The sequence below is a fragment of the Palaemon carinicauda genome, chromosome 3 (genome assembly GCF_036898095.1).
Source record: "Palaemon carinicauda isolate YSFRI2023 chromosome 3, ASM3689809v2, whole genome shotgun sequence".
Classification (NCBI taxonomy): domain Eukaryota; kingdom Metazoa; phylum Arthropoda; class Malacostraca; order Decapoda; family Palaemonidae; genus Palaemon; species Palaemon carinicauda.
The window spans coordinates 160080132-160104744 of NC_090727.1; the positions used below are offsets into that span (position 1 = coordinate 160080132).

General features: G+C 37.8%; 1 protein-coding gene across 12 annotated transcripts in view; it reads left to right on the forward strand.

Annotated features, from left to right (window-relative positions):
* The first annotated feature begins 250 nt into the window (after positions 1-250).
* Positions 251-24613, forward strand: part of LOC137638730 (TGF-beta-activated kinase 1 and MAP3K7-binding protein 3-like) — an 88821-nt gene continuing 64458 nt past the window's right edge. For 4 of the 12 annotated variants that reach the window (XM_068371062.1, XM_068371063.1, XM_068371064.1 and 1 more), the window contains exons 1-7: positions 251-615; positions 1070-2516; positions 3196-3356; positions 3874-3952; positions 4248-4331; positions 7741-7892; positions 8075-8195. In XM_068371062.1, coding sequence (XP_068227163.1) covers positions 493-615; positions 1070-2516; positions 3196-3356; positions 3874-3952; positions 4248-4331; positions 7741-7892; positions 8075-8195 — 2167 coding nt within the window. In that variant the 5' untranslated portion in view covers positions 251-492. Of the gene's footprint in view, positions 616-1069; positions 2517-3195; positions 3357-3873; positions 3953-4247; positions 4332-7740; positions 7893-8074; positions 8765-24613 lie in introns of those variants that run through there. The other 8 variants (XM_068371058.1, XM_068371059.1, XM_068371061.1 and 5 more) reach the window with 5 other exon arrangements.

Sequence of the window (24613 nt, forward strand, 5' to 3'; positions counted from 1 at the left end):
TTTTTCTTGTAAAAGGGATATATGTATGCATACAGTAATGTGAATTACTCATTAATTTTGGATGCAGAATTGAATTTCAGGGTGTCAATAACAGTTAAGGGTAGTTATATAACAAAAGCACTAATTTTTATTTTCCATAGATACTGCATGAAGTTGATTGTAGGACCCTGTGATAATATCTTAAAGGGTCCTTACATCATCATTGTTATCACCTAAGATTGTTAACGGTATTTCTTTTTATCCTTTCAGGCAGTTTCATGTTAATTCTGCAACATGTCTGCGCTGCAATTAATACGTCAGTTTAGCTGACCAAGTATGAGGGTCCTGGAGAGGTGACTTCTGTTAGAGAACTCCCTTCAGGCTGGCGTACCTCAAAATATTACTCCCGAAGGGCCACCGAGTAGCATCTTAGCGAGGAAGTATTGTAAGGTAAATTAACTACAGTGGAAGGCCGAGACGGGACCACAATCTAGCTGCGGGTGTGGCCGCAGTATGGCATCTGATGATCGGCTACCAGCTGACACACGCAACATCCCCCACATGCAACTTTTTCACCATTTGAAGCAGAAGTTCCCAGATCTCAGGGACAACGATGTTAATGAAAGCATACAAAAGGTTAGTGCTTGGTGCCTCATTTTTAATTCCAGTAGTCTAATTTTGTATTAGAATAGCAGTTTTAAGAATACTTGCAATTGATTTGTTTTGAATCAGAATTTTAATTCAGAAATTTTAGTTTCTATATTGTTAGTAAGAAATTGAAGATCTTTATATCTGGTTTTATTTACTTTAACATACCTGCACTTTTCTTTAAATCATACACTTTCTATTATAGTGTTTCTTTTTCATGAGGGTTTCAAGTAATTTTGTTAGTTATTCATAAGTTAAGAGGAAAGTAATGTGTGATTGACACTTTTGACTTATACACTTGTTTTGTCAAATTCAATTTGTCAAGTGATTTTAAAGTTCAGGATAAAACTTCACCAGGGTTTTCATTAAACATTTGCATGTTTTCTCATACCCTGTAATTGAAAATATGTTGGGTATGTAGCATACACCTTTTCTTCAACAGTATGGCCTTGATCGTGAACGTTGTGAAGAAGAATTATCACAAAAGGCATTAATTCAACGTGGTGGTTACTACAGACATTGGAGTCGCTCTGGTAGCAGCCTCTCATCTCCGACATTGTCTAGAGTCACCTCTCCAATTCGAACAGGCATACCTTCCACTCCTACCACACCTGTTCTTACCACCACTCCAGCTTCATATCATCATATCACAGCTACTCAACATGTCTGTGGACCAGTACAGTCCAATGGATACTTAGTTTGTAGTTACCCTACAGAGATGGTTCCTGAGCTCAGACCTGTATATACAACAGTTTGTCAAACTCCAGTAACTACAAACCCAATGCTTTGTACACCTGTGGTCAGTAACTCACCTCTTTACAGTTGGCATCCCTCGGCGTCCAATGGTTTTCGTGCTGCTGGTATTCAGCCACCAAGACCCGGGGTCGTGCCATGCAATACTGAAGACACTCCATTTTCATCGCGTGAACCCTCTCAGTCTCGATCAGTCACACCACCTAACTCTGCTCCCGTAACGTCAAGTTTTGATCCCTTTAGTGCCTTTGAAAATAAAGAACCCGTGCGTCGGAGAAGTGCAGAAACTCATTTAGATGGAAGAAAAGGACTTTATTATAATAAACATAATTTTGAAAACTTTTGTCCCAGTGAACATTCCCCTACTCCACCAATTAGGAACAGTGCAATGGATTCACCAGTGACATCTACTACAACAACCACTACTTTCACCCGAAGCTATAATGTTGATCCAGTTAACATCAATGGCGGCAATACCAACCGACCCCCTCCAGGTCCGAGACATGTATCCTCTTTACATCTCACCCCTGTTCCTCCCCATGGTGCCCATCATGCCCCAGGACCTCCACAGGGGGATGGCACAGTAAAAGTTTGTGGTCGATCATATACATCAGTTAATCTTCAATTAAGACAACCTTCTACTGAGCCACAACCTCCCATTCAAATACGTAGCAGTGGTTCCTCCCTAACCTATTCCACATCCTCCCTTGATCACCGTCAAGGTTCACGTTCCTCCCTCCAGATCTCCATAGGTCCCACTGGTGGCACAATTTCAGCTATGCGCACAAATCTAGACAATAAAAATTCCCCGGCCAATACGGCATTCCACATCCAATACAGTTCAAGTGCAAATGGGGCTTCAACTCCTACTGGAGCTGCATTTCCAACAACAGAAGATGTGGTGGGACAGGAGGGGTTGCATGGTCAATCGCGACGCCCACAGACCTGGTACGTCTCTGAGCCTGTACCAAATGAACCAAGGCAGCGCAAGTCATCTTTACCAGAGTGTGTGGGACCGCCGGTGTCCTTGCATCCCCTTCACTACCCCCCTTCCTCTGACGCTGGTTTGGGTTATAATACAGGAGAACCTGTTTGGGCTGTACCACCTGCCAGGCCTAATTTATCATATTCACAAGGTATAGCAGCATGCATCAGTGTCTTCATGTTCTCCCTGTATACTCCAGTGTGTGCTGCCTAAACACTCACTCACAGTACCTGTACTTGGTCACCTGGCAATCATCCCCCACCTGTACTTGCAGAGATGAACCCAGCTCTTAATAATCTTAAGAGTGCTCCTAGAATCATCCTTTAAAATACTTAGATTTTCTTATTACTAACGTTGTGACCAGAGCAATGGTGGAGTTTTGATGCTAAGTAGTGGATTAGCTTGTTGTTAGATGTTTATAACCAAAATCAGTACAACCAGAATTGTTGGCTTTTGTGGGAATTTTTATTGATTTTTGTTGAATTAATCAATTTCACTATTGTTACTTTTTTAGGCTTTAAGTGTCCATTTTTTTTGTTTTGTTATTAACTTAGTGTGTGCCTGTGGGTGATCTGGAACTGCATGACGTATCATATAAGTTATATGACATAATAATTTGTTGTAACCTATGTTTCTTCATGATATTTGAATGCTTTCACTTAATTTTATATTTTTCATTGTTTTCATTTTTTAAATCTAACTTTTCACAATATTTCAGTCAAGTACAAAAATTTCCATTGTTAGTTCAAGAGATGAATTGTTTTGGAATTTAATTTAGTTTATTTGGAAGAAAAATGCTATTACATATGTTTTATTAATTTCATATACAGCCATTGTTCAAGAACAAAGTATTCGGAAACAAAAGTTGGCAACAGAGTTAGCAAAACAAATAGAAGAAAAAGGAAAGTTACAGTCTGAGGTTGAAATGATGATGCGAGAACTAGAAGCCCGCGAAAATCAACGAAAGAGAAATGCAGACTCAAATACAAAGGTGAGATCCAGTTTATTTTTTTTTTACTAGTCTGCATTTTGTGTGCATTGCTGAGCATCTATAGTTTGTGCTAAAAGTTTTATCCAATATCCATGTGATAACTAGCAGCATTTCTTTCTGCCTTTAACTTCATCTATTTCTTTTGATCTCTTTTCTCTTAGCTATATGGCTTCTTTGATTTTGTCGTGGTGTAATTGCTACTTGTTTTAAAAAAAAAGTCCTTTTTGCGAACCGTTGTAGAGTAGGAAACCCTCAGTTGTATGTTTTAAACCACAGTACTTTGAAATTAAAACTGTCTGCAGAATAGAGAAGCTTTTATTACATTATATGACTTGGATGATGTCTTAAGTGTATTATATTTATGAGAAACAACTGATGTAAATTACTGTACTGAACACTTTATAGTTCAGTTAATAAATTAAAGTATTTTCATCAATAGTTGGGGGAAATTTTAGTTCTTTGTTCTCGTATCTTTGTATCTGTAGTTCCTTTGTTGATAAGATGTTATTTTTTGCAGAGAATAGAAGAAGTGCAGCGAGAAAATCAAAGATTACAATCGGAATGTGATGAAATGGAAAATAAGATTCTACGTATTGGTAAGTGTGATTATATTTTTAAATTTTGGTTTCTTTCATGTCGTCTTTGTTGTCAAAGCGACGTCACTGATAGAATCTTTGAAAGTATTCTATAGAAAATTTATATGTGCTTTAAAATAGTGAAGTTTGTTTTATTCTACTATCAATAATGAATTTGCTCTGTTACCTGCAGTAAACTGTTTTTGAGAGTGGTTTAGTAATAAGAGCACACGTAGAACATACCTTAGTTACTGATTGCACTGAAAATAATCTTTGATCAGGCACATTAGGTAACTAATGAAAATACCCTTTTCAGCACCTGATATAGGCCAAGATGATTATTCAGGTATTCCCTCAAGTCAGCCTTATCATGAGCCCCCCGTTGCACCTCAGCTTATTAGTAAGTATTCTCGAGCTCTACAGATCTTCAGAAACATTCTGGCATCACACAAAATAGGCTCCAAGAGAGTAGAGGAGGTTGAGAAGAAGTCGGATGTTGATACTTTAGAGGAGGAGAATTTGGAATTCATAATCGAGGATTGGGATAGTAAGAGCTCAAGCGTACGTCTTGTGTAGAAGCTATGTAGTCAACCAAGAGAAAGCTTGAGGGCTTTTAAACTGATTTGATGATTAACTGGATTTTATTATTACTGAGTGGTGTAATATTTGTAGTACCCGTATATATGTTATAAGTATATTGGCTTGGATTTCTCTTAATGAAAGGCTGTAATTCTCTTCTACATTAGATGTATTACTTACGATAATTTACCACATTTTTAGAGTACCTATTTATTTCCATTAAGTTGGTAAGATTTTCATCAATAAAAATTACTTCTGCTAAGAGTTAAAATGATAAAGCACGAAGGAATCCTATACCAAGATTTAAGTTCGACTTCCTCCTCTGTACCTTTGTAAACCCAGATTTCTGAGATGTGACTGTAGTACAATAATTAGAGCATTCAAATGAAATAATTGCCACATTGGTATGACTTTAATTCTCAATAGATGAATAGCTGTCTAGTTAAACTGAACATATCTGATTAGATGGAATGAAAATTGACTGTATCAGAGGTCAGAAATAGTTTCATAAGTTTTAAAAAGACTAAAGATTTTTGTCCCAGTTTCTTATTTATTGCTTCTAAAAAGTACAAATTGTTTATTTAAACGTCATCGGTTAAATGTTTTTAGATTTACTGTAATTTTGAAATATCTTTTACACCTTGCATTTCTGCGGGCAATGTTTTCATTAATGATATTTAATCACTGGTGCCAGATGTGTAGGTCAACAACAAAGCTAGTCTTAAAGACTTAGATGCATGGTATAATAAAAAACATGAAATATCCTATTCAACTACAAATCCACTTGTAAATTTATGCAATTTGAAAACAGTGAACCACTTTTAGGTTGACTATTATATTTTACCTTTCAAATGCAGGTTAAAAGTTATTCTAATGAATGGTGGGGAGTCTTCAAATCAGATGGCTTTAGAAATGTCTGATCAAATTTTCAGCTTTTTTTCATTTTGTATATTTGAGTGTTAGGTTTTATTAATTATTTTTAACCTTGGGTAAGCTTTTAAAATTTTTTTAAGACTTGGAAGTCTGGGTAAATGGTAGGTATTGTCATTATCTTCATTAACTGTTACTAGTGCTGTAGAACAAAGGCCTCAGAGATGTCCTTCCACTCGTGTCTGTTTATGGTCTTTCTATGCCAGTTTATACCGCAAGTTTTCTTAATTCGTCAATCCATTGTCTTATTTTCCTTGCCCCTGCTTCTTTTGCAATCTTCTTTCTTTTGTACCTTTTTTATATTCAAATCTTGGTTTGGATTCTCAAAATTTCTTGTTAATTGTGACCACAAAGTAAATGCTCTTGATGATAATATAGAATATTATAATGGGCTATGTTGATAGAGCCATTTTGGAACTGTTTTATACAGTAAAAGAAAGATTTTTTTTCCCAACATAAATCCATTACTTATAAATAGCCATCATTCACAGTCTTTCCAAATCTCGGTCATGCAATTCCTTACTCAAAAGTTGTAGGTCCTTGTCTCTAGGCAGTGAAGAGCCTCCCTACTCAAAAGTTGTAGGTCTTTGTCTCTAGGCAGTGAAGAGCCTTCCTACTCAAAAGTTGTAGGTCCTTGGTTCTAGGCAGTGAAGAACCTTTCCTTTTCATGTCTGTATCTAAAGATGTTTTGGCCGATTTATGTTCAGAATTATTTAATATTTTTTATTAGTTACTTACAGGAGTTTAAACAGTACTATTTTCAAGTCATTGGTGTCTATTGTGGCAACGATGAAACACTTGGCGGCAGAAGCGCTAGTAGACCTTTTGAAAGATGTCATTGTTTTCCTGATATATAATACATAGCAGAGAAAAAGTGACAAGGGTGTCTACGATATCTATTCTTTCTTGGAATACAAGCAATGGCTAAGGATGGCCTGTCTATTAATTAGAAAGGAAAGTGGTGACGAAAATGGATGTTTGTTTATAAAGTTTAACTCTTCATCTTTTGTGGCTCTGCAGTAGGCTCTTCCACCTCTAGGATGGTTTTTTAATCCTTCTCCTTCATTGCATTGTTTTAGCCATCTTTACACAATTTTGTTGTTAATGTAAAATCGTTGGCTATGCCTTTTTTATAAATTAAGCTGAAATGCAGCTTGACTATAGCTCTCGGAGTTGGTGTAGTTTCAGCCATGATTGAGAAATGGCTGGACATAGTTATCGTCACTGTGAGACTGACAGTTAACGTCTGCTTAGACCACAAATTTTAGATATTAGAAGAATTCATTTATTAAAGATTTCAAGGTTATCTAATAGAGAATACAGAAATTTCAATAAAAGCTAGGAAAATTTTTTATGGTGTAAACTTATTTTTGCATTAGTTTAGAATGCAAGAAAGCTTTGATTTTCAAACCTAAATCAAATAACTGTAGTTACTGAAAATAGGGCAGTAAAATCAAACATTGATTGAAAAATATCCTGACAAAAGATGAAACAAATTTTCTCAACCATGAGCTTGAATTTTTAATAACTTTTAAATTTAAAATGGGCCTTAAAGTGTCAGCATGCCCCATAATTAAGCACTTGGTCATGAAGGGGAAAGAGCAGTAACCTTTCCAGAATTGCAGAACTCATTACTCTTGTATATAGAATAGAAATTTTTGCCCTCTTCATACTTAGCTAGGAAGACATTATATACAGGTACTTTAGTTGGTTTACCAAGAATAGTTAGTGCAAAAGGTTATTACTGAACTGTACTTAAAATTAGAAAGTGCTGTATGTTGTTGGTGTTGCAGTACATTAGTCTATTTGATATAGAATTATGTATGGTGTTATTTTTATGGTACTCTTGTAGTTTGGTACGTAAAGGTTTTCTGCAGTGCCTTTTATTTAGCAGTACTGTACAGTACCTGTATATGATGTAATCTTACATTTTGTTACTCTTATTTTAACTTCAATTTTTAAAAATGTTAAAACTGGAAGTTGTTCTATCAAGTTTGCAATAATATTTTTTTTCTTATATGTATATAAATATTACTGTATGTATATATATATATATATATATATATATATATACATATATTATATACATATAAGAACAAATATTTTTGTTCTTATACGTATATAAATATTACTGTATGTATATATAGGCATGCATTTTATATATATATATATATATATATATATATATATATATATATATATATATATATATATATATGTGTGTGTGTGTATGGGTATATACTGTATATGTATGTAGTAGGTTGTGCAATAAGTTTAATAACAGGTGTACACTTTTCTAGGAGCTAGTTCTGGTTCAAGCTTGGGTAGTGGAACAGGAACTCCACAAACACCGCACACACCTTATACTCCCCAAATACCAGGAACTTATATTCCTCCAAGACCAGCAGCACCTCCACCACCACCTCCAGTGCCCAACTTTCGAGGTTTTCAGGTATGGATAGTTTTCTGTGTATATTCAGAGAAAACCTTATATCTTTACATAATAATTAAGAACATTCTTTTTGACACTAATTGATTTACATATATGAAAGGATGCCACGTCATCATTTTGAATATTATTAAAAGTAGGGAAGTGGTTCTTTTGTTCCCTACTTCCTTTGTAATTTGGTCTAGGGTGTTCCTGGCGATACTGTGGAAGAGAGGACTCCAAAATGGGGTTGCACCAAATGCACCTTTCTCAACCATCCCGACATGAACAAGTGCGAGATGTGCGAATGTCCACGCTTCACCATAGGTACGGCTTCCTCCCATCATGCAGCTCTTCCCCCCCACCATCAGGGTCCTTGCTACTGTCACCGCCAACATGCTCCAGGTGCTGTTGCAGGTTCCATAGGGGCGGCTGCAGCTAACTCTCTTCATCATACATACTCATCTCTCCCACTCGTGGCTAATGAAAAACCTAGCCTTTCTAACTTCCTAAAGGAAAAGCTTATAGGTTTGCGTGATCGCTCTGATAGTGTTTAAAACCCCTTATCTGGACTAATACTGAATGATCTCAGAAAGTGCTACGTAACTAACTTGTCTATAGATTTAGGGTCATTCTCATTCATAGTGGCTTTGGTAGTACTTTACAGTATTTTATTGTCATCATTTATCTACAGTGTTTAGGACTAATAAGGTTTAGATTATTATCAGTCTGAATGCCATATTACTACTAACACAATACATATCATTTCCATTAGAAATATCATCTTAAAATCTGATTGCACTTTTTTGTGTGTCTCTGGTAATATGTTGAAGCTTTATATTTATTTTACTAATATGTCTTGTAAAGTCACCCAAAGTATTTTTCAATATTTAACTTAGCCGGTGATTATAATAGCTGCAACTCTGTTGCTCGACAGAAAAACTCTACGGAAAAATTCGCCAGCGATCGCTACACAGGTAGGGGGTGTACTCAACAGCACCATCTGTCGTTCAGATACCCAGTACTCATTGTAAACAAAGAACTCAATTTTCTCTCTGTCGGGCTACCGGCAAAACCTACTAATTCGCTGTTGCTAACTGGATTTGTTTTCACAACTATTTGGTGAAGTACACTATTCTAGTTTTGAGCTTTCGCTATGCAGGTGTTTTATCTTCATCTTAAAACTTGAACTCGTTTTGGATAGATTTAATTATGGTGACAAAGAGAGTATGGACTTTCTTTCACTTTTAAATGGCCGACCCTTCCCTTAGACGGAAGTGTGTTTAGGCTTTTAGTAATTATCTTATCACGTTATAGATTTTCCTCTATATATTTTATATCTCTCCGCCTTTATTAGGCCTCTTCGATTAACTTTCCATTTTTTATAAACATATAAAAATAAATTTTAATGCTTTGTTTATATAGACCTTTCCTGAGAGTAGGCGGTCCTAACTTGGAAACCGAAGTTAATCAACGTTGAGCCCTTTATATCGTCTTTAGCTTTTAAAGAGCTAAGGATTTAAAACTTTTTAAATGTAATATTTTATGAAAGAATTTCTTTGATAGTCTTCGTACTGTTTTCAAAGATGAACTAACGTTTAGTTTTTTATGCTACGCAGTTGTTGACGTTCAGGACGTTCAACATGCGCTCTATCGTTACGATAGAGAGAGAGTGTATCACGGTTTCACTTTGCAGTAAGAGTAAATCGATTCTGACGTTTTGTTCATTCTTTCTTAGCTTAAATGTTTTAAATTCTACTTTAAAGGAACTTTTTATTTGAAAAACCTTTCAGTTTTTTCCTTTAGTCAAATAACATGTTTTTTTTTTGACGATATATAATTGGGCTCTTCTCTTAGGTGCGAAATCAAGAGAGAAAGAGAGAGAGAGATAGAGACGGAGGGAGAGAGAGGAGAGAAAACGTTCCGTTCAAGCGGGTAACGTTGTTCTCGTGTTACTCACGTCCCTAGTCGCTGTACGGGGAGGAAGGATAAAACGTTTTTAGGTTTTTATTCTCGTCCCCAGGCTATGTGCGGTGAGAGATTGAAAACGTAGTTATATGAACTAGTGTTTAGTCTCTTTCCCAGCCACTGATTTTTCTTTTTATCTTAAAATATGTTTTCTGTTTTTTGCTGGTACAGTGAACCCTCGCTACTTCGCGGTTCGACCATCGCGGATTCACCACTTCGCGGATTTTTTCCATAACCCATATATATACAGTAACATATATACATATATATGTATGCATGTATTTATGTATATATGTATGTATGTATATATGTAGGTTTGTATATGTGTATACATATAAATATATATATATATACACACACACACATATATATATATATATATATATATATATATATATATATATATATATATATATATATATATATATATATATATATATATATATATATATATATATCTAAAGTAGGAAGATGTGATGTAGTTCTAAGGGAATAGTATGGGAAATGTGTCTGGGTAATAAGCAAAGCTCTACCTCCAGTTTGTTTCTTCATTATGATCAGAGATAAATGTAAACAAAACATTGGTTGCCATTTTCTAACGTGCTTTTTAGCGTGTTTAGGAAACGCATGATATAAAATTGCCTTTAATATTTGTGCCTGTTTTAGTTTAGGTTACTGTAGTACATGCATTAAGTGTTCTGTACATTAAAGGGTAGTTTGTTAACAGTACTACGTACAAGGGAAGGTTTTAAAAGTCTGAATATACATGTTGAATAAATAGGTAAATATGGTGTCACTACTTCGTGGATTTTCACCTATCGCGGCTGCGTCTGGAACCTATCTACCGCGATAAACGAGGGTTCACTGTATTATGAGCTTGCATTATACGACTAATTTCGCAATTACTACCTTTTAATGAAGGGTAGAATTGCGTGTTTCAGGTAGAAATAAGTGCAAAACAGAAAATCGAAGTGATAAAGTGATATGCGCAAAGTGTTACAGTGTTGCGTCCGAGGCGCAAAGTGTTACAGTGTTGCGTCCGAGGGTTCGTCTGTTCGTGCCTGTCGTTCACCTAGTCCGGGACCTCTTACATGCTCCCAAGCCCAGGGGAGAAGTAATGTCAAACGACTTATGGGTTCGAGAGGCCTTGACCAACGAACAGACGTTTTCCCTCTATGGTATCGGGTGTATCTTACCAAGATCTCCCCTACCATAAGACGAGAGAGACGTTGTTTCTCCTCGCCATCCGTAGGCTTTTCGCATAAGAAACCTGTCACAAGGTTTCGAAGCCCTTAAGCGAAAGTCAGTCCTTTCAGGACAGGTCCAGCGTCCTGGTTACAGCCATTAGGACAGGTCTGACCCTATGCAGTCATCGGATAACTGCTCGCCGCCTAACAAAAGCGTAACACAGACTCCGAGAGTCTTTTTTTGTAGGCAAAGTGTTGCGGTCACAGACGTTACCCTAGTCTATTACCACAACCATTTCCGTTGATCCTTAAGGGGTTGTATGGCAAAACATGCAGTATATGCTTGCCTCCCTTATGGAAGACTATTCTGCCGATTAGTCCGTTGAGTCTAGCCGTTAATCTTATCGATATCCTGGCTTTCAGCCAACCTAACGTTCCTTTGTGCTTACTGTTGACGTTGGCGTAGCTTAGTCACGTCAGTCAGGTTGTTTAGAACCACACTCGATGCGGTCTCGTGTGGTTTTTCAGCCGCATTTGGACGTTAGGCCACTAGCTGATGCTCCTGTTGACGTTCAAGACGTTCACTAACAATCGGAGTTGACTTGTTTTGACGCTGTGCGTCAACCTCCGCATTCTAGAGTTGTTTTGACTGCTCAGTCTAGGCAGTCAAAGCAGTCTCGAGTGGACGCTGTGCGTCCTCATGCACCTGTTGTGGTTGACAGTTCAGTTGTTGACAGTTCACAGACTGTCAAGCAGTTACATGACGTTGCGTTCTGGTCCGCTACTAATGCACCAGTGAGAGACTCAGCTTTTATCGGACAAGGTTCCTGTAGATGAGGAAGTTGCTGTTCTCCCTCCTACTGATATTCCCTTGAGGACTCTGTCAGATGGAGAGGAGCCTAAAGCTGCTTAGCCTCCTATGGACTTTAACTAAATCATGATGATTTTTTTAAGGATCTTCGTCCGGATCTTTTTGTAACTGCTGCTCCTCGTTCGCCTAAACGTCAGAGCTTACACTAGGCCTAGCTACTTCGAAGCCGTTGTTTTTAAGCTAGTGCTCTCTCGCTCTCCTAGAGAGCGTTACGTTGGCTAGGCGACTGGTTTTTCACCAGGAGGAGTTTGGGGGATACAGCCTTTGCTTTCCCTTCTTTTAAACTGGTTTATAGAGCGAGAGTCTGATATGACACGAGAGAAGTTCTCGGCTTGGGAGTTCATGCCTCTGCCCAGATAGACTTCTCAATTCTGGTAGACTCTCCCTGGCGCCTAACCAGGAGACGCTCCAAGTTGTTTACAGGTCAACTTCACAGCTGTTGTCGAGCCTTTGAAGTTTTGCTGTACTATTATGTCACGCATAACAAGGCTTTCAAGGATGGTAAACGGTTCCGCCTCAGTCGCTAACCCCGTCTGTTACCACACCTGCTCCCGTAGACCCTAAATGGGCTTTGCTGCAAGACATGCAGTCCAAGCTTGCGTCCTTGATAGAGGACTTAAATGCGGAGAAGAACCTTCTGGCCAACAACCTTCCAACCGGTCGGTTGTGCGCCCTGTTGACGCTGAAGTAACCTACTCGCGTCTGCTAGTTGAGGTGGTTCCTCCACCGATGCGACCCAGTGTGGGTTGCCAGCCGCACGTTGACGTTAAGCGACGCTCGGAGGTGGTTGTTGACGTTCAGGACGTTCAACAACCAGCAGAGGTGACTTGTTTTGACGCAGTGCGTCAAACTCAGCAACCCGGTAGGGTGTTGACTGCACAACCCAGACGGTCTAGACAGTCTCGGGTTGACGCTGTGCTTCCTCGCGCACCCATAGTTGTTGACAGTTCACAGACTGTGCAGCAGTTCCATGATATTGCGTCCGGCTCCGTCACGCATCCACCAGTGCGACCGGATTCAGCGAGCCAGACGTTGCCCACTCCGTTGCCGTTTCCTCATCAGTTTCGGATGAGGAACCCTCTGATGAGGACGTTGCTGAACAACAAGACAATCAGCCCCCAGCCCTGCTATCCATCCAGAAGATGCTGAAGAAGGAACGCTGCTCAGTCAGGCTGTGGATGAGTCTGGTAGGGACGCTGTCATCCGTGGATCAATTTGTGTCACTAGGAAGACTACACCTCCGTCCTCTTCAATACCATCTAGCTTTTCACTGGAAAAAGGACAAGACGCTAGAAGCGGTCTCGATCCCGGTTTCCGAAAAGATAAAGTCTTGTCTGACTTGGTGAAAGGACAATATCAACCTAAGAGAGGGTCTTCCCCTGGCTGTTCAGACTCCCAACCACGTTCTCTTCTCGGACGCATCGGACGTAGGCTGGGGTGCGACATTAGACGGTCGGGAATGCTCGGGAATATGGAACTCGAGTCAAAGGACAATGCATTTCAACTGCAAGGAGCTACTGGCAGTACGTCTGGCCTGGAAAAGCTTCAGGTCTCTCCTTCAAGGCAAAGTGGTGGAGGTGAACTCGGACAACACCACGGCTTTGGCGTACATCTCCAAGCAAGGAGGGACCTACTCTCTGACGTTGTACGAGATCGCAAGGGACCTCCTCACCTGGTCAAAAGGTCTAAACATATCACTAGTAACGAGGTTCATCCAAGGCAACTTTAATGTCATGGAAGATTGTCTCAGTCGGAAGGGACAAATAATTCCAACAGAATGGACCCTCCACAAGGATGTATGCAAGAGACTTTGGGCCACCTGGGGCCAGCCAACCATAGATCTCTTCGCAACCTCGATGACCAAGAGGCTCCCAATATTTTGCTCACCAATCCCGGACCCAGCAGCAGTTCATATAGATGCCTTTCTCCTAGATTGGTCACATCTAGATCTATATGCATTCCCTCCGTTCAAGATTGTCAACAAGGTACTGCAGAAGTTCGCCTCTCACGAAGGGACAAGGTTGACGCTAGTTGCTCCCCTCTGGCCCGCGAGAGAATGGTTCACCGAGGTACTTCGATGGCTAGTAGACGTTCCCAGAACACTTCCCCTAAGGGTGGACCTTCTACGTCAGCCACACGTAAAGAAGGTACACCAAGGCCTCCACGCTCTTCGTCTGACTGCCTTCAGACTATCGAAAGACTCTCGAGAGCTGGAGGCTTTTCGAAGGAGGCAGCCAGAGCGATTGCTAGAGCAAGGAGAACATCCACCCTTAGAGTCTACCAATCGAAGTGGGAAATCTTCCGAAACTGGTGCAAGTCAGTATCCGTATCCTCGACCAGTACCTCTGTAACTCAAATAGCTGACTTCCTCTTATATCTGAGGAAAGAACGATCTTTTTCAGCTCCCACTATCAAGGGTTACAGAAGCATGTTGGCATCAGTCTTCCGTCACAGAGGCTTAGATCTTTCCAACAATAAAGATCTACAGGACCTCCTTAAGTCTTTTGAGACCACGAAGGAGCATCGTTTGGTTACACCTGGTTGGAATTTAGACGTGGTACTAAGATTCCTTATGTCAGACAGGTTCGAGCCGCTACAATCAGCCTCCCTGAAAGATCTCACCTTAAAGACTCTTTTCCTGGTATGCTTAGCCACAGCTAAAAGAGTCAGTGAGATTCATGCCTTCAGCAAGAACATCGGATTCTCATCTGAAACGGCTACATGTTCTCTACAACTTGGTTTTCTAGCCAAAAACGAGCTGCCTTCTCGACCTTGGCCAAAATCGTTCGATATTCCAAGCTTATCGTATGGTTGGAAATGAACTAGAAAGAGTCTTATGCCCTGTAAGAGCTCTTAAGTTCTATTTAAAACGAACTAAACCTTTACGAGGCCCGTCTGAAGCTTTATGGTGTTCAGTTAAGAAACCATCTTTGCCTATGTTAAAGAATGCTTTATCCTATTTTATCAGACTGTTAATACGAGAAGCTCATTCCCATCTGAATGAGGAAGACCAAGCTTTGCTGAAGGTAAGGACACACGAATTTAGAGCTGTTGCAACTTCCGTGGCCTTTAAACAAAATAGATCTCTGCGAAGTATAATCGACGCAACCTATTGGAAAAGCAAGTCAGTGTTCGCGTCTTTTTATCTTAAGGATGTCCAGTCTCTTTACGAGAACTGCTACAATCTGGGACCATTCGTAGCAGCGAGTGCAGTAGTGGGTGAGGGCTCAACCACTACAATTCCCTAATTCCATAACCTTTTTAATCTTTCTCTTGAAATGTTTTTATTGTTGTTTTTGGGTTGTCCGGAAGGCTAAGAAGCCTTTCGCATCCTAGTTGATTTGGCGGGTGGTCAAAGTCATTTCTTGAGAAGCGCCTAGATTAGAGGTTTTGATGAGGTCCTGTTGTATGGGTTGCAACCCTTGATACTTCAGCTCCTAGGGGTCGCTCAGCATCCTAAGAGGATCGCGAGGCTCCGTAAGGAAGATGTACTTAAAAAGGTAGAGTAATTGTTCAAGTCGACTTCCTTACCAGGTACCTATTTATTTTGTTTAGTTATTTTGATAACTTCTAAAATGAAATAAAAATTTTTAGCTCATATGATGTAAACATATTTTGCTGGTCTCTACCCACCCCCCTGGGTGTGAATCAGCTATTATAATCACCGGCTAAGTTAAATATTGAAAAATGTTATTTTGATAATAAAATAAATTTTTGAATATACTTACCCGGTGATTATAAATTAAAGGACCCTCCCTTCCTCCCCAATAGAGACACAGTGGACCGAGGAGAAAATTGAGTTCTTTGTTTACAATGAGTACTGGGTATCTGAACGACAGATGGCGCTGTTGAGTACACCTCTACCTGTGTAGCGATCGCTGGCGAATTTTTCCGTAGAGTTTTTCTGTCGAGCAACAGAGTTGCAGCTATTATAATCACCGGGTAAGTATATTCAAAAATTTATTTTATAATCAAAATAACATTTTTCCTGGCTGTTTATGATTTCATGTATTTGGTATCCTAAACTAACATTTATGTGCCTGTAAATAAGTACTAATACTACATATTTTTATATCTTGCAAAATTGATTACAATATTCATTATCAGGATTGAAGGTTATCTTTCTTAGAAATTGCATGCTTAATTTGTATGATCTTAATTTTATAAGTTATGAATTTGATCTAGTCTTATTTAAAAAAAAAAAAAAAAAGAAGTATAAAATGGACATTGCCTACCTCATATAGAAGTAGACCGGTCTCTCACAACCAAGTAAGTTTATTGATATATCTGTTTTATACATTACATTTTAAGAACTATAAATGGTGTTGGGATTTGTTGAAATTGATTGCTCTTCAAGCTAAAGCTTATTTTTTAGTATGTTTATGTTGAATGCAAAAACACTGGGATCTGCAGAGTAGGGAGTATTGAAACATTGTAGTACAGTATGAAAAACTGGAAATTTGCCAAAATGGTTCTTAAAGTACATATAAGTGTTAAAAGAAATTGTATATGAAGTTAGGGATTAAGGTATGATATTTTATTCAATTATGACTTCATATACCTGGAAAAGCTCAACTATTTTATCTGTGCAGTACAACATATTTGCTTTTACTCAACCAAAAAAATTTCAAGAAGTCATAATGTGTACAAGAGCTTTGTAATTAATGGTTAATTTTCCCTTACAAAAATATGGCCCCTTATACCAATAAGATTTTTCTAGTTTTAGAAAAAAATTAGACCTCAAGCAACCTTTTTAGTACAAATTGTGTGTTTATGATATTCTTATACTGTATACCATAGTAGTCACTGGGGTGTTTCGGCTCTCATATTTTAAGTCTTTTAAGTCTTCATATTGCTTTCTTTTTACAAGAGGCCATGAGACTTTACATTCATCTTCGTATTCCGGGTTTTTCAGTTCGTTGCTAGTGAAGTAGCATTACAGAATTGCATGTCTTCCTTGCCTTACAATGTACCTAAGAGAGATTTGCATAGAGTTGGTCATTGTATATTTATTACAAAATCTACACAATAGCTATTATTGGTATGATTTGCTGATTTGTCTAATTGAATTTACATTCCACTTAATGCATTTATGAGGAATGTGATACAGTACAGATACGGTATGAAGCCATTCCTTATGATTTTGTATATTTGTTGACTTGTCATTAATCGTTGTAGTAGATTTTTTAACTAAAAAATAACTATTTTCAGTTCAGTAAAGTGTAAAATATATTCATGATTTTAACATTCCTATGGTTAACATACTGTAATAGCTTGCCGTGCAAGATTGTTTTGGTATGTGTTCATACTGTGTTACCCTCATGATATATTTGATTAAGTCTTGTACTAATCACTGCCCAAATACTTTCTCTTGTGTACTGTAAAATAAGTTGGGATACTTGAATTACTCACATTGTACAGTAATGTGTGTCCTTCGGCTGGTGGGTCTTTTTCTCCTTTTGTCTTGTCTAAAAAGAATTTGTTTGGTAGCTTCTCATGTGCAAATTGGCTTCTGTTGATGATACCTAATGCAATTGTAGTTGCAAAATTTATGAAGACATGTTTTCTATCATGTAATTTTTACCTAATTAAAAGTGAATACAGATTGTCTAAAATTACTTTTATTTTCCAACTTTAGCCAATATTGCAGCTTGTCTGTGGTTGTGGTTTGCTTTTGCATATTGTCAAATATTTGATAGCATAGACTGTAGCAATTATCCTGATGGATCAAAACTTGAGCTTCATTGAATCCATTTCGGGGTAATACTGTTTGAGATTTTCATACCCTTCCTTTTCATCCCATATTTCAAAACATTTCAGCTTGACAAAGTTTGGTACATTAAATGAATTTGCCAAAGAAGTAACTTATATCACCTAAGACTAACGCTGAAACTGAAGGTAAGAAGCTTTTAATTTTTGTACTAATTTTTTTTCCCTGCATCATGTTACATTATTTTTATTTTTTAAGAATAAAAGGTTTAATAAATTTTGGTAGTTTTCCCCTTTTGCTTAAGGATTTCCTTTTAAAATACTTAGGCTTCAATAAGTATAAGATAAGTTCTCCTCCAACAATTTTTGTTTACAATTGTTTGCATGGTTGTATTCTTGTAGTACATGAATTACAACTTAGCTTATATGTATTGTATGTATGTTTTCTAGTACTGTACACTACATCTTTAATGTGAATACTTTACAGTACTTACATGAGGGAGGCATGTGTAATTGATTTTATACATATGGTGAATGCATTGGTAGCTTAGGGAAGTTAATCCATTCTGCAGATTTAAAACTTAATTGAGGAATTTGAGAGATTTCTTTTAAGTTGCTATTAGTATCGATATCATGGATTTATTAGCGTTTTTATCAGTGATAGTTTTAGTTTTTATCATAAAATGCTGAACAAAGTTTAGGTAATGAATTCATATGGATGAGTATACAGTATTGTGTTATTTCATTATTGTTCCTGAGCTAGTTACTATGAGGAAGATATTTCTATATAGAAAAAGTTGGGTCAGCTGTGAGTATTGATATTATTATTTTTGTAAATATTCACATAGATGTATATTTGTAAGATTTATATAAGAGCATTCTTTTTTGTTGAATTATTTGGTTGACATTATTAATGATCTATGTTGTATCAAATTTCTTCACTTTATTGCAAGTCGATGCTTTTCTTTCTGTGCACTGTTCTGAATTTTTAATCACTGCTTTATTAGTGCATGTTATTGTCCCTTATTGTCAATTTCCTATTTATCTTTCCAACTGTAGTCTTCTTGTGGGATTCTTATATTTGAATGTTGTAATATGATTTTATGCTATTGATTTTGTGAGTACTTTGGGCAGTTCATTAGGTAGAGTAGTTTGGAAAATTTATAAGTTACTTTGATATTTACTAGAAGTTATTTTTATGTATTGATTTGCACTTTGAGCATCCCTTAACTCCTTGAGTTTCCGGTGATGTCAAATGAAACCTTGCAAATATCATCCCTTGAGATTACTATAACATTGGATTTATGTTGTGTGTATTTCCTCCTTTGAGAATAGAGAACTGTACTCTTAACGTCGAATGACGTCGTGCATTTTTCATGCAGTGATATTATGAGCGCTTAAAGTTTGTCATAAAATTTTTGTCCCTTTTAAAGTATGGCAATGTCAGATGATTGCATTGTTTTTTAATCCCTTGAGAATATATCAAATACGGTAATAGAATTTTTAGGGAATATTTTCATGTTGTGCGGCATTATAATGATGTCTGAAAGCAATTGGGGAATGGTTTTAACTCTTCTCCCTGAAGTACAGTAATACCTTGACATAAAGCTCGTATGTCAATACACTCATATCTCAAATAAATTTTTTCCATATAAAATAACTGGAAAAAAAATCCGTTCCACCCTCTTAAAAACAACCAAATTAATGATGAGGATAATAGAAAAATATGCTTTTAATTGCTTCAATACTTAACTTAGACTCACAAAGTGACATGATTGTTGGACTGTGATCTGCAATAAAATGTGGCTTTATTAAGGAGTTCTTACCTTCGAGACAGACTGTAGCAGCTAACGGCAGTGTGTGGAGGAGGGAGGGAGGGAGGAAGGGAAGGAGAAAATTGTAACGGTAGAGTATTTACAGTTTTTCACACTACGTATCATAACGCTTAAACTTAAAATTAACTTAATTGAAATTAGTTTGTCTAATTTTGAAATGAATTTTAATCTTACGTATCTTATTGTCTATTTTTTTTTTTTTTTTTTTTTTTTTTTTTTACTGTTCCTCACTTGTCTTGGCTCTTTTCGCCTCGCTTTCACTTTCACTTGTTGCAGGCCTTTAAAAAAAGTCTATCCAAGGAGGTTTTATTTTTTGTCTCCCCTTCAGAATGTTGCAGAAATGAGTTTGGCAAGTGTCAGTAAAAAAAAACCTGAAGCACAACCACACAACAATTTATCTAGGTGTGTCTTTTCCACAAAATCAGACACATCCTGCTACTTAGCGAACACTTCCTTAATCTTCCTCAAAGAAAGGCCTCCAGTTCTGCCTCCTCATTGCTACTAAGCACTTGCAATACCTCCGTAAGTTCCATCGTCTGGAGCTTGATCAATTCCTCTGTCGTGAGCTCTTCTTGATGCTCCTCGACAAGGTCATTCACGTCCGCCTCATCTACCTCCAGCCCCATGAGTTTTCCAAGAGACACAATCTCTTCCAACACAATGGGTTCGGGGTCAGGCTGCGACATTTCAAACCCTTCGAAGTCCCTTTCAGCTACAGAATCTGGCCACAGTTATTTCCACTCTGAATTTAAGGTTCTTCATGTTACACCCTGCCATGTTTCATCAATAATTTTAATCAATAAACAATATTGAAATCGTCCTTCCAAAATTCACGAAGGATGAGATTGGTGTTGTCTGTGACATAGAAGCATTTTTAAAGCAAATGCTTTGTGTACAGCTTCTTGAAGTTTGAAATGACCTGTTGGTCCATTGGCTGGAGGAGTGGCGTGGTGTTGAGCGGAAGATAGAGGACCTTGACGAACTTGAATTTATTCGGTTTGTCTTTTTCAAGACCAGGAGGGTGACCAGGGGTATTTTCTAGGGGGAGAAGACATTTTAATGGCAGGTTTTTCTCCAACAAATAGTTCTTGCTTGTTGGACCAAAGCACAGATTCAACCATTCTGTTAAAAAATGCCTCATAACCCAAGCCTTTGAATGTGCGTGCCACATGACAAAGTTTTTCTTTCAAGATCTTGTGATTCTTGAAAGCAGGTGGGTTTTCAGACTGGTATACCAGCAGTGGCTTGATCTTGAGAGTCTCCATTGGCATTAGCACATAAGGTTAGAGTCAATCTATGCCCTGCAGTTCCTTCTCTTCTGCCGTGATGAATGTCCTCCTGGGCACCTTCTTCCAGAAAAGGCGAGTTTCATCTCAGTTGAAGAATTGTTGGGCAATGTAACCTACTGCAGCAACAAGGGAGGCAAATCGTTCCACCTACTCCACGGCTTTCACCTTGGAACATGCCTCAAAACCAAGTGGATCCCAGTTCACTTCTTAAAGCTATCGAACCAGCCACAAATGGGTTTGAAGGTCTTCATTGGGGTTGATGCCTCCCCACTCTCAGCTGTGTCCCTTTGTTTTAAGTCTTCGTAGATTGAGCTGGCCTTCTCACAGATGATCGTCTCAGTCACGCTATCTCCTGCCAACTGTTTCTCTTTTATCCACAGCAACAGAAGCGTTTCCATCTCGTCATTCACGTTAGTCCGTAGCGTCGACAAGATGCTTAGGCTTTTGGAAGGCTTCGTGCTCTTGATAGCCTCCTTCTGTTTGACGATGGTACTTATTGTCGATGTACTCCTCTCATAATGAAGGTCAGCTCAGTCATGCGTACACCATCCGTTTTTCGATAATTTCACTCTTCACTTCTAACATCATCATGCACTTTTTCTTATCACTGCTAATGTTTCCACTCGCTTGCTGTGGACCCATAACTTATTAAGTAAATTGTCTACAAATAAACATTAAAAATACAAATGCAAACAAGACGGGCGATACTCGGAGATGTCTTCAGTAGTCGGAGATGTCTTCAGTAGTCGGAGATCACGCGAAATGAAAGAGCGATGCGGGCCTCAAGAGCAGCTCCCATTCGCTCGACCACCTAGTGTCAGCATCTGTAAGCGTACTTGTATCTCAAGTTTGTGCTCGTATCTCAATGCAAAAATTTGCTCGACACATTGCTCGTATCTCAATTTGCTCGTATGTTGGTCCGCTCGTATGTCAAGGTATTACTGTATATGTAGTGTAAAAACATTTATCATGTAAATAGATCTTTGGAGAATTATAGGAAAATTTCTAATACTTTTCTTAATTAGTTTATGTTCTTGTGATTAAAAGTAAAAGAGAAAATTAACAATACGTGTATATTGGAAAAGATCATTATAAATTTTTTGGTACCAAAATAATTTTTGAACCTGCTACTGCACATTTTAGAAATATTTCTCAGAACATGATTATATCCTTTTGATTTTTAAAAATAACTTGATTTTGATGTATTCAGCTTCACGATATCAAAATCAGTATTATAAAAAATAGAATTAGAAGAAGCTATAAATCAAAGCATTTTAAACACAAGTAATATGAAAAATTTATTATCAAAATATTCATATTTTATATCCTGTCCTTCTCATGGTCTTGATATATCTAATGCTGAATGACCCTTAGGGTCAGCACCTGGTCTTTTTTCCTAAATTTGACAATCTCGGCGTTCCTTGAGCCGCAAACTAGGATTGTGTGTTTTACCACAGACGAGTTCTGGAATCTCAAGGGGTTAATAGTTCTAAATGCACTAACAGTGACTTGAATGTATAACCATACTCATAATACCTTTATTACTTGCTTAAATCCAACAAAAATTTAAATTATGCGAGTTAACTTTGCATATGTACTTGTTCAAAGCTTCCAACTCGGTGTGCTAGTCTTAGAAGAGTTTTAAAGTCATCAGAATCTCTTGAGTGTTGATAATTGTTGTCAATTTAAGAGACTATTTTATCTAATATTGTGGCCGTTAGTAAGATGGGTAACTTGGGTGATTACATAGAAATTTCCTGAAAATTTTACTTCCTTTGCCCATCATATATTTTATACATTATGTATCTCTAAATGTGTTTAAAGGTAAACATAGTTAAATAACAAAGTTAGTACAGTACATTATAGTATGCATTAAACATAACAAGAAACTTACAGACATGTTAGGTCATTTTGTAAAATATATATGAATTTTGAGAACCAGTTTATGATTCTGATACAAAGTTTGGACTCGTCCAAATTATTTATAGGAACTTCTCTTAATGTGAACATTGCTTCTTCTCCAGAAACTCAGTTTAATCAGCCTTTACCCTTGAAATTTCAAACTTTTCCCATTTTCTTACTGTTCAATAAACATAGGCCTTTAGTAAAGGAAGGTATATTCTAGTGGTAACCAAGGCACCAGTGTCTTTGTCTCTCCAGCTTCTTAATCGTGTCGATAACGATCAGACTTTCACTAAATTGTTTCCTTGTTGGATGATGTCTTCCCCTGGTTTTCTTACCAATTACTACATGAAGTGTGAATGGGAATTGTTTTGACGTTTATTATTATTATTATTATTATTATTATTATTATTATTATTATTATTATTATTATTATCCAAGCTACAACCCTAGTTGGAAAAGCAAAATGCTATAAGCCCAAGGGCCCCAATAGGGAAAAATAGCCCAGTGAGGATAGGAAGTAAATAAATGAAGAGAACAAATTAGAAGTGTTTCCATGGTGTGTATTGTGTCAGGAGTAATACTGCGATTCAATTAACCTTTTGTGAAGAGTGTATTTCTTTTATGTTCTCATGGGAAAGTATGTTTCAATGGCTGTGGATGAAGTTGATCGCATAAGCGCTAAATGAAACTCGTGGCTAATTCAGGGGAAGAACTAGGGAAGGGTAAGCTAGTTGATTGTAGCAGGGATAATGACAATAATGACATGCCTCAGTATTTAGACAACTCCCAAAATCAGGCAACTTTTGATAGTAATATTATAGGTGCTATAGTCTGTATTCATTGGGGGTAATTGCCTTATGGGGTAATTTTCCTCCTGGGGTACCTAATTGTCCACCAGGGGTAAATGTCTTAGCCTCGTTTAGGCACATCACTAACATGCTAATTGGAAACAATGCTGCATAAGTAACATCCTTTTGAAATCTTATGATAAAACTACCTGATAAACCTCTCGGTTCTACCTTTTCATTATTGATAAGAGTCTTGAAAGTTTAACACTTATTTTAGTTTTGTTTAATCTTTGATGCCGCAAGAACTTACTGACTGGTGTCAGACTACTGTCCTCTTTAGAGTACTGCATAGTATATCGTTACGTCATATAAATGAAAAACCTTATATTCGGGGTTTACAAGCTAATTTACTTATTGATGTTTTGGGGTAATAAGTTTGGAAGTTTTTTTAAATACTTCCATTATAGTTAATTCTAGTTTGTTCCAACACAGAATACTTACCTCGAACTACTTTCTTAGGAGTATCTGGGATCTCCTCCCAACTGACCAGAGTTTTGTGTAGTTTACCTTAGTCCCGTTTTCTATGAGGGGTAACCTCAGGTGGAGTGGAACCTGCCCTGAGGCTATCCCCCAGGTCAGAGAGCATACTTGCTCAAATCTCGATCTCCAGTAAGTTCTCTGGTCGCGTCGTGATAACATCTCGACGCTCTCTCCTTACCCAGTGCGACCCTGTGTCCCCGACCCCCCCTTTTGTGTCTTTTGCGGTCCCCATTTGGACCCATTATTATTATTATTATTATTACTATCCTAGCTACAGCCCTTTTTGGAAAAGCAAGATGCTTTAAGCCCAGGGGCTCCAATAAGGAAAAATAGCCCAGTGAGGAAATGAAATAAGGAAATAAATAGCTGAAGGAACAAATTAACAATAAATCATCCTTCCTACCCTTATCCTCTGTGTTCATCGTGTAGGGGCAGCTTATGTTCTCCTACAGCCACGTGTCTGGAGTGCGAGTCCTGGAACGTGGTGCAGTGGGTGCGCTTCGGCACCAAGAAGAAGAATGCATCCAAGAGATCTCATAGGAAGTCGAGCCTCTCCTCGCCGCTTACGTCTCCCGATGTCTCGTCGAATGGAGCTTCTTTATACAGCCATCTTGCCCTACCCAGAGTAGGGGACGAGGTAAGTCAGTTGTGGG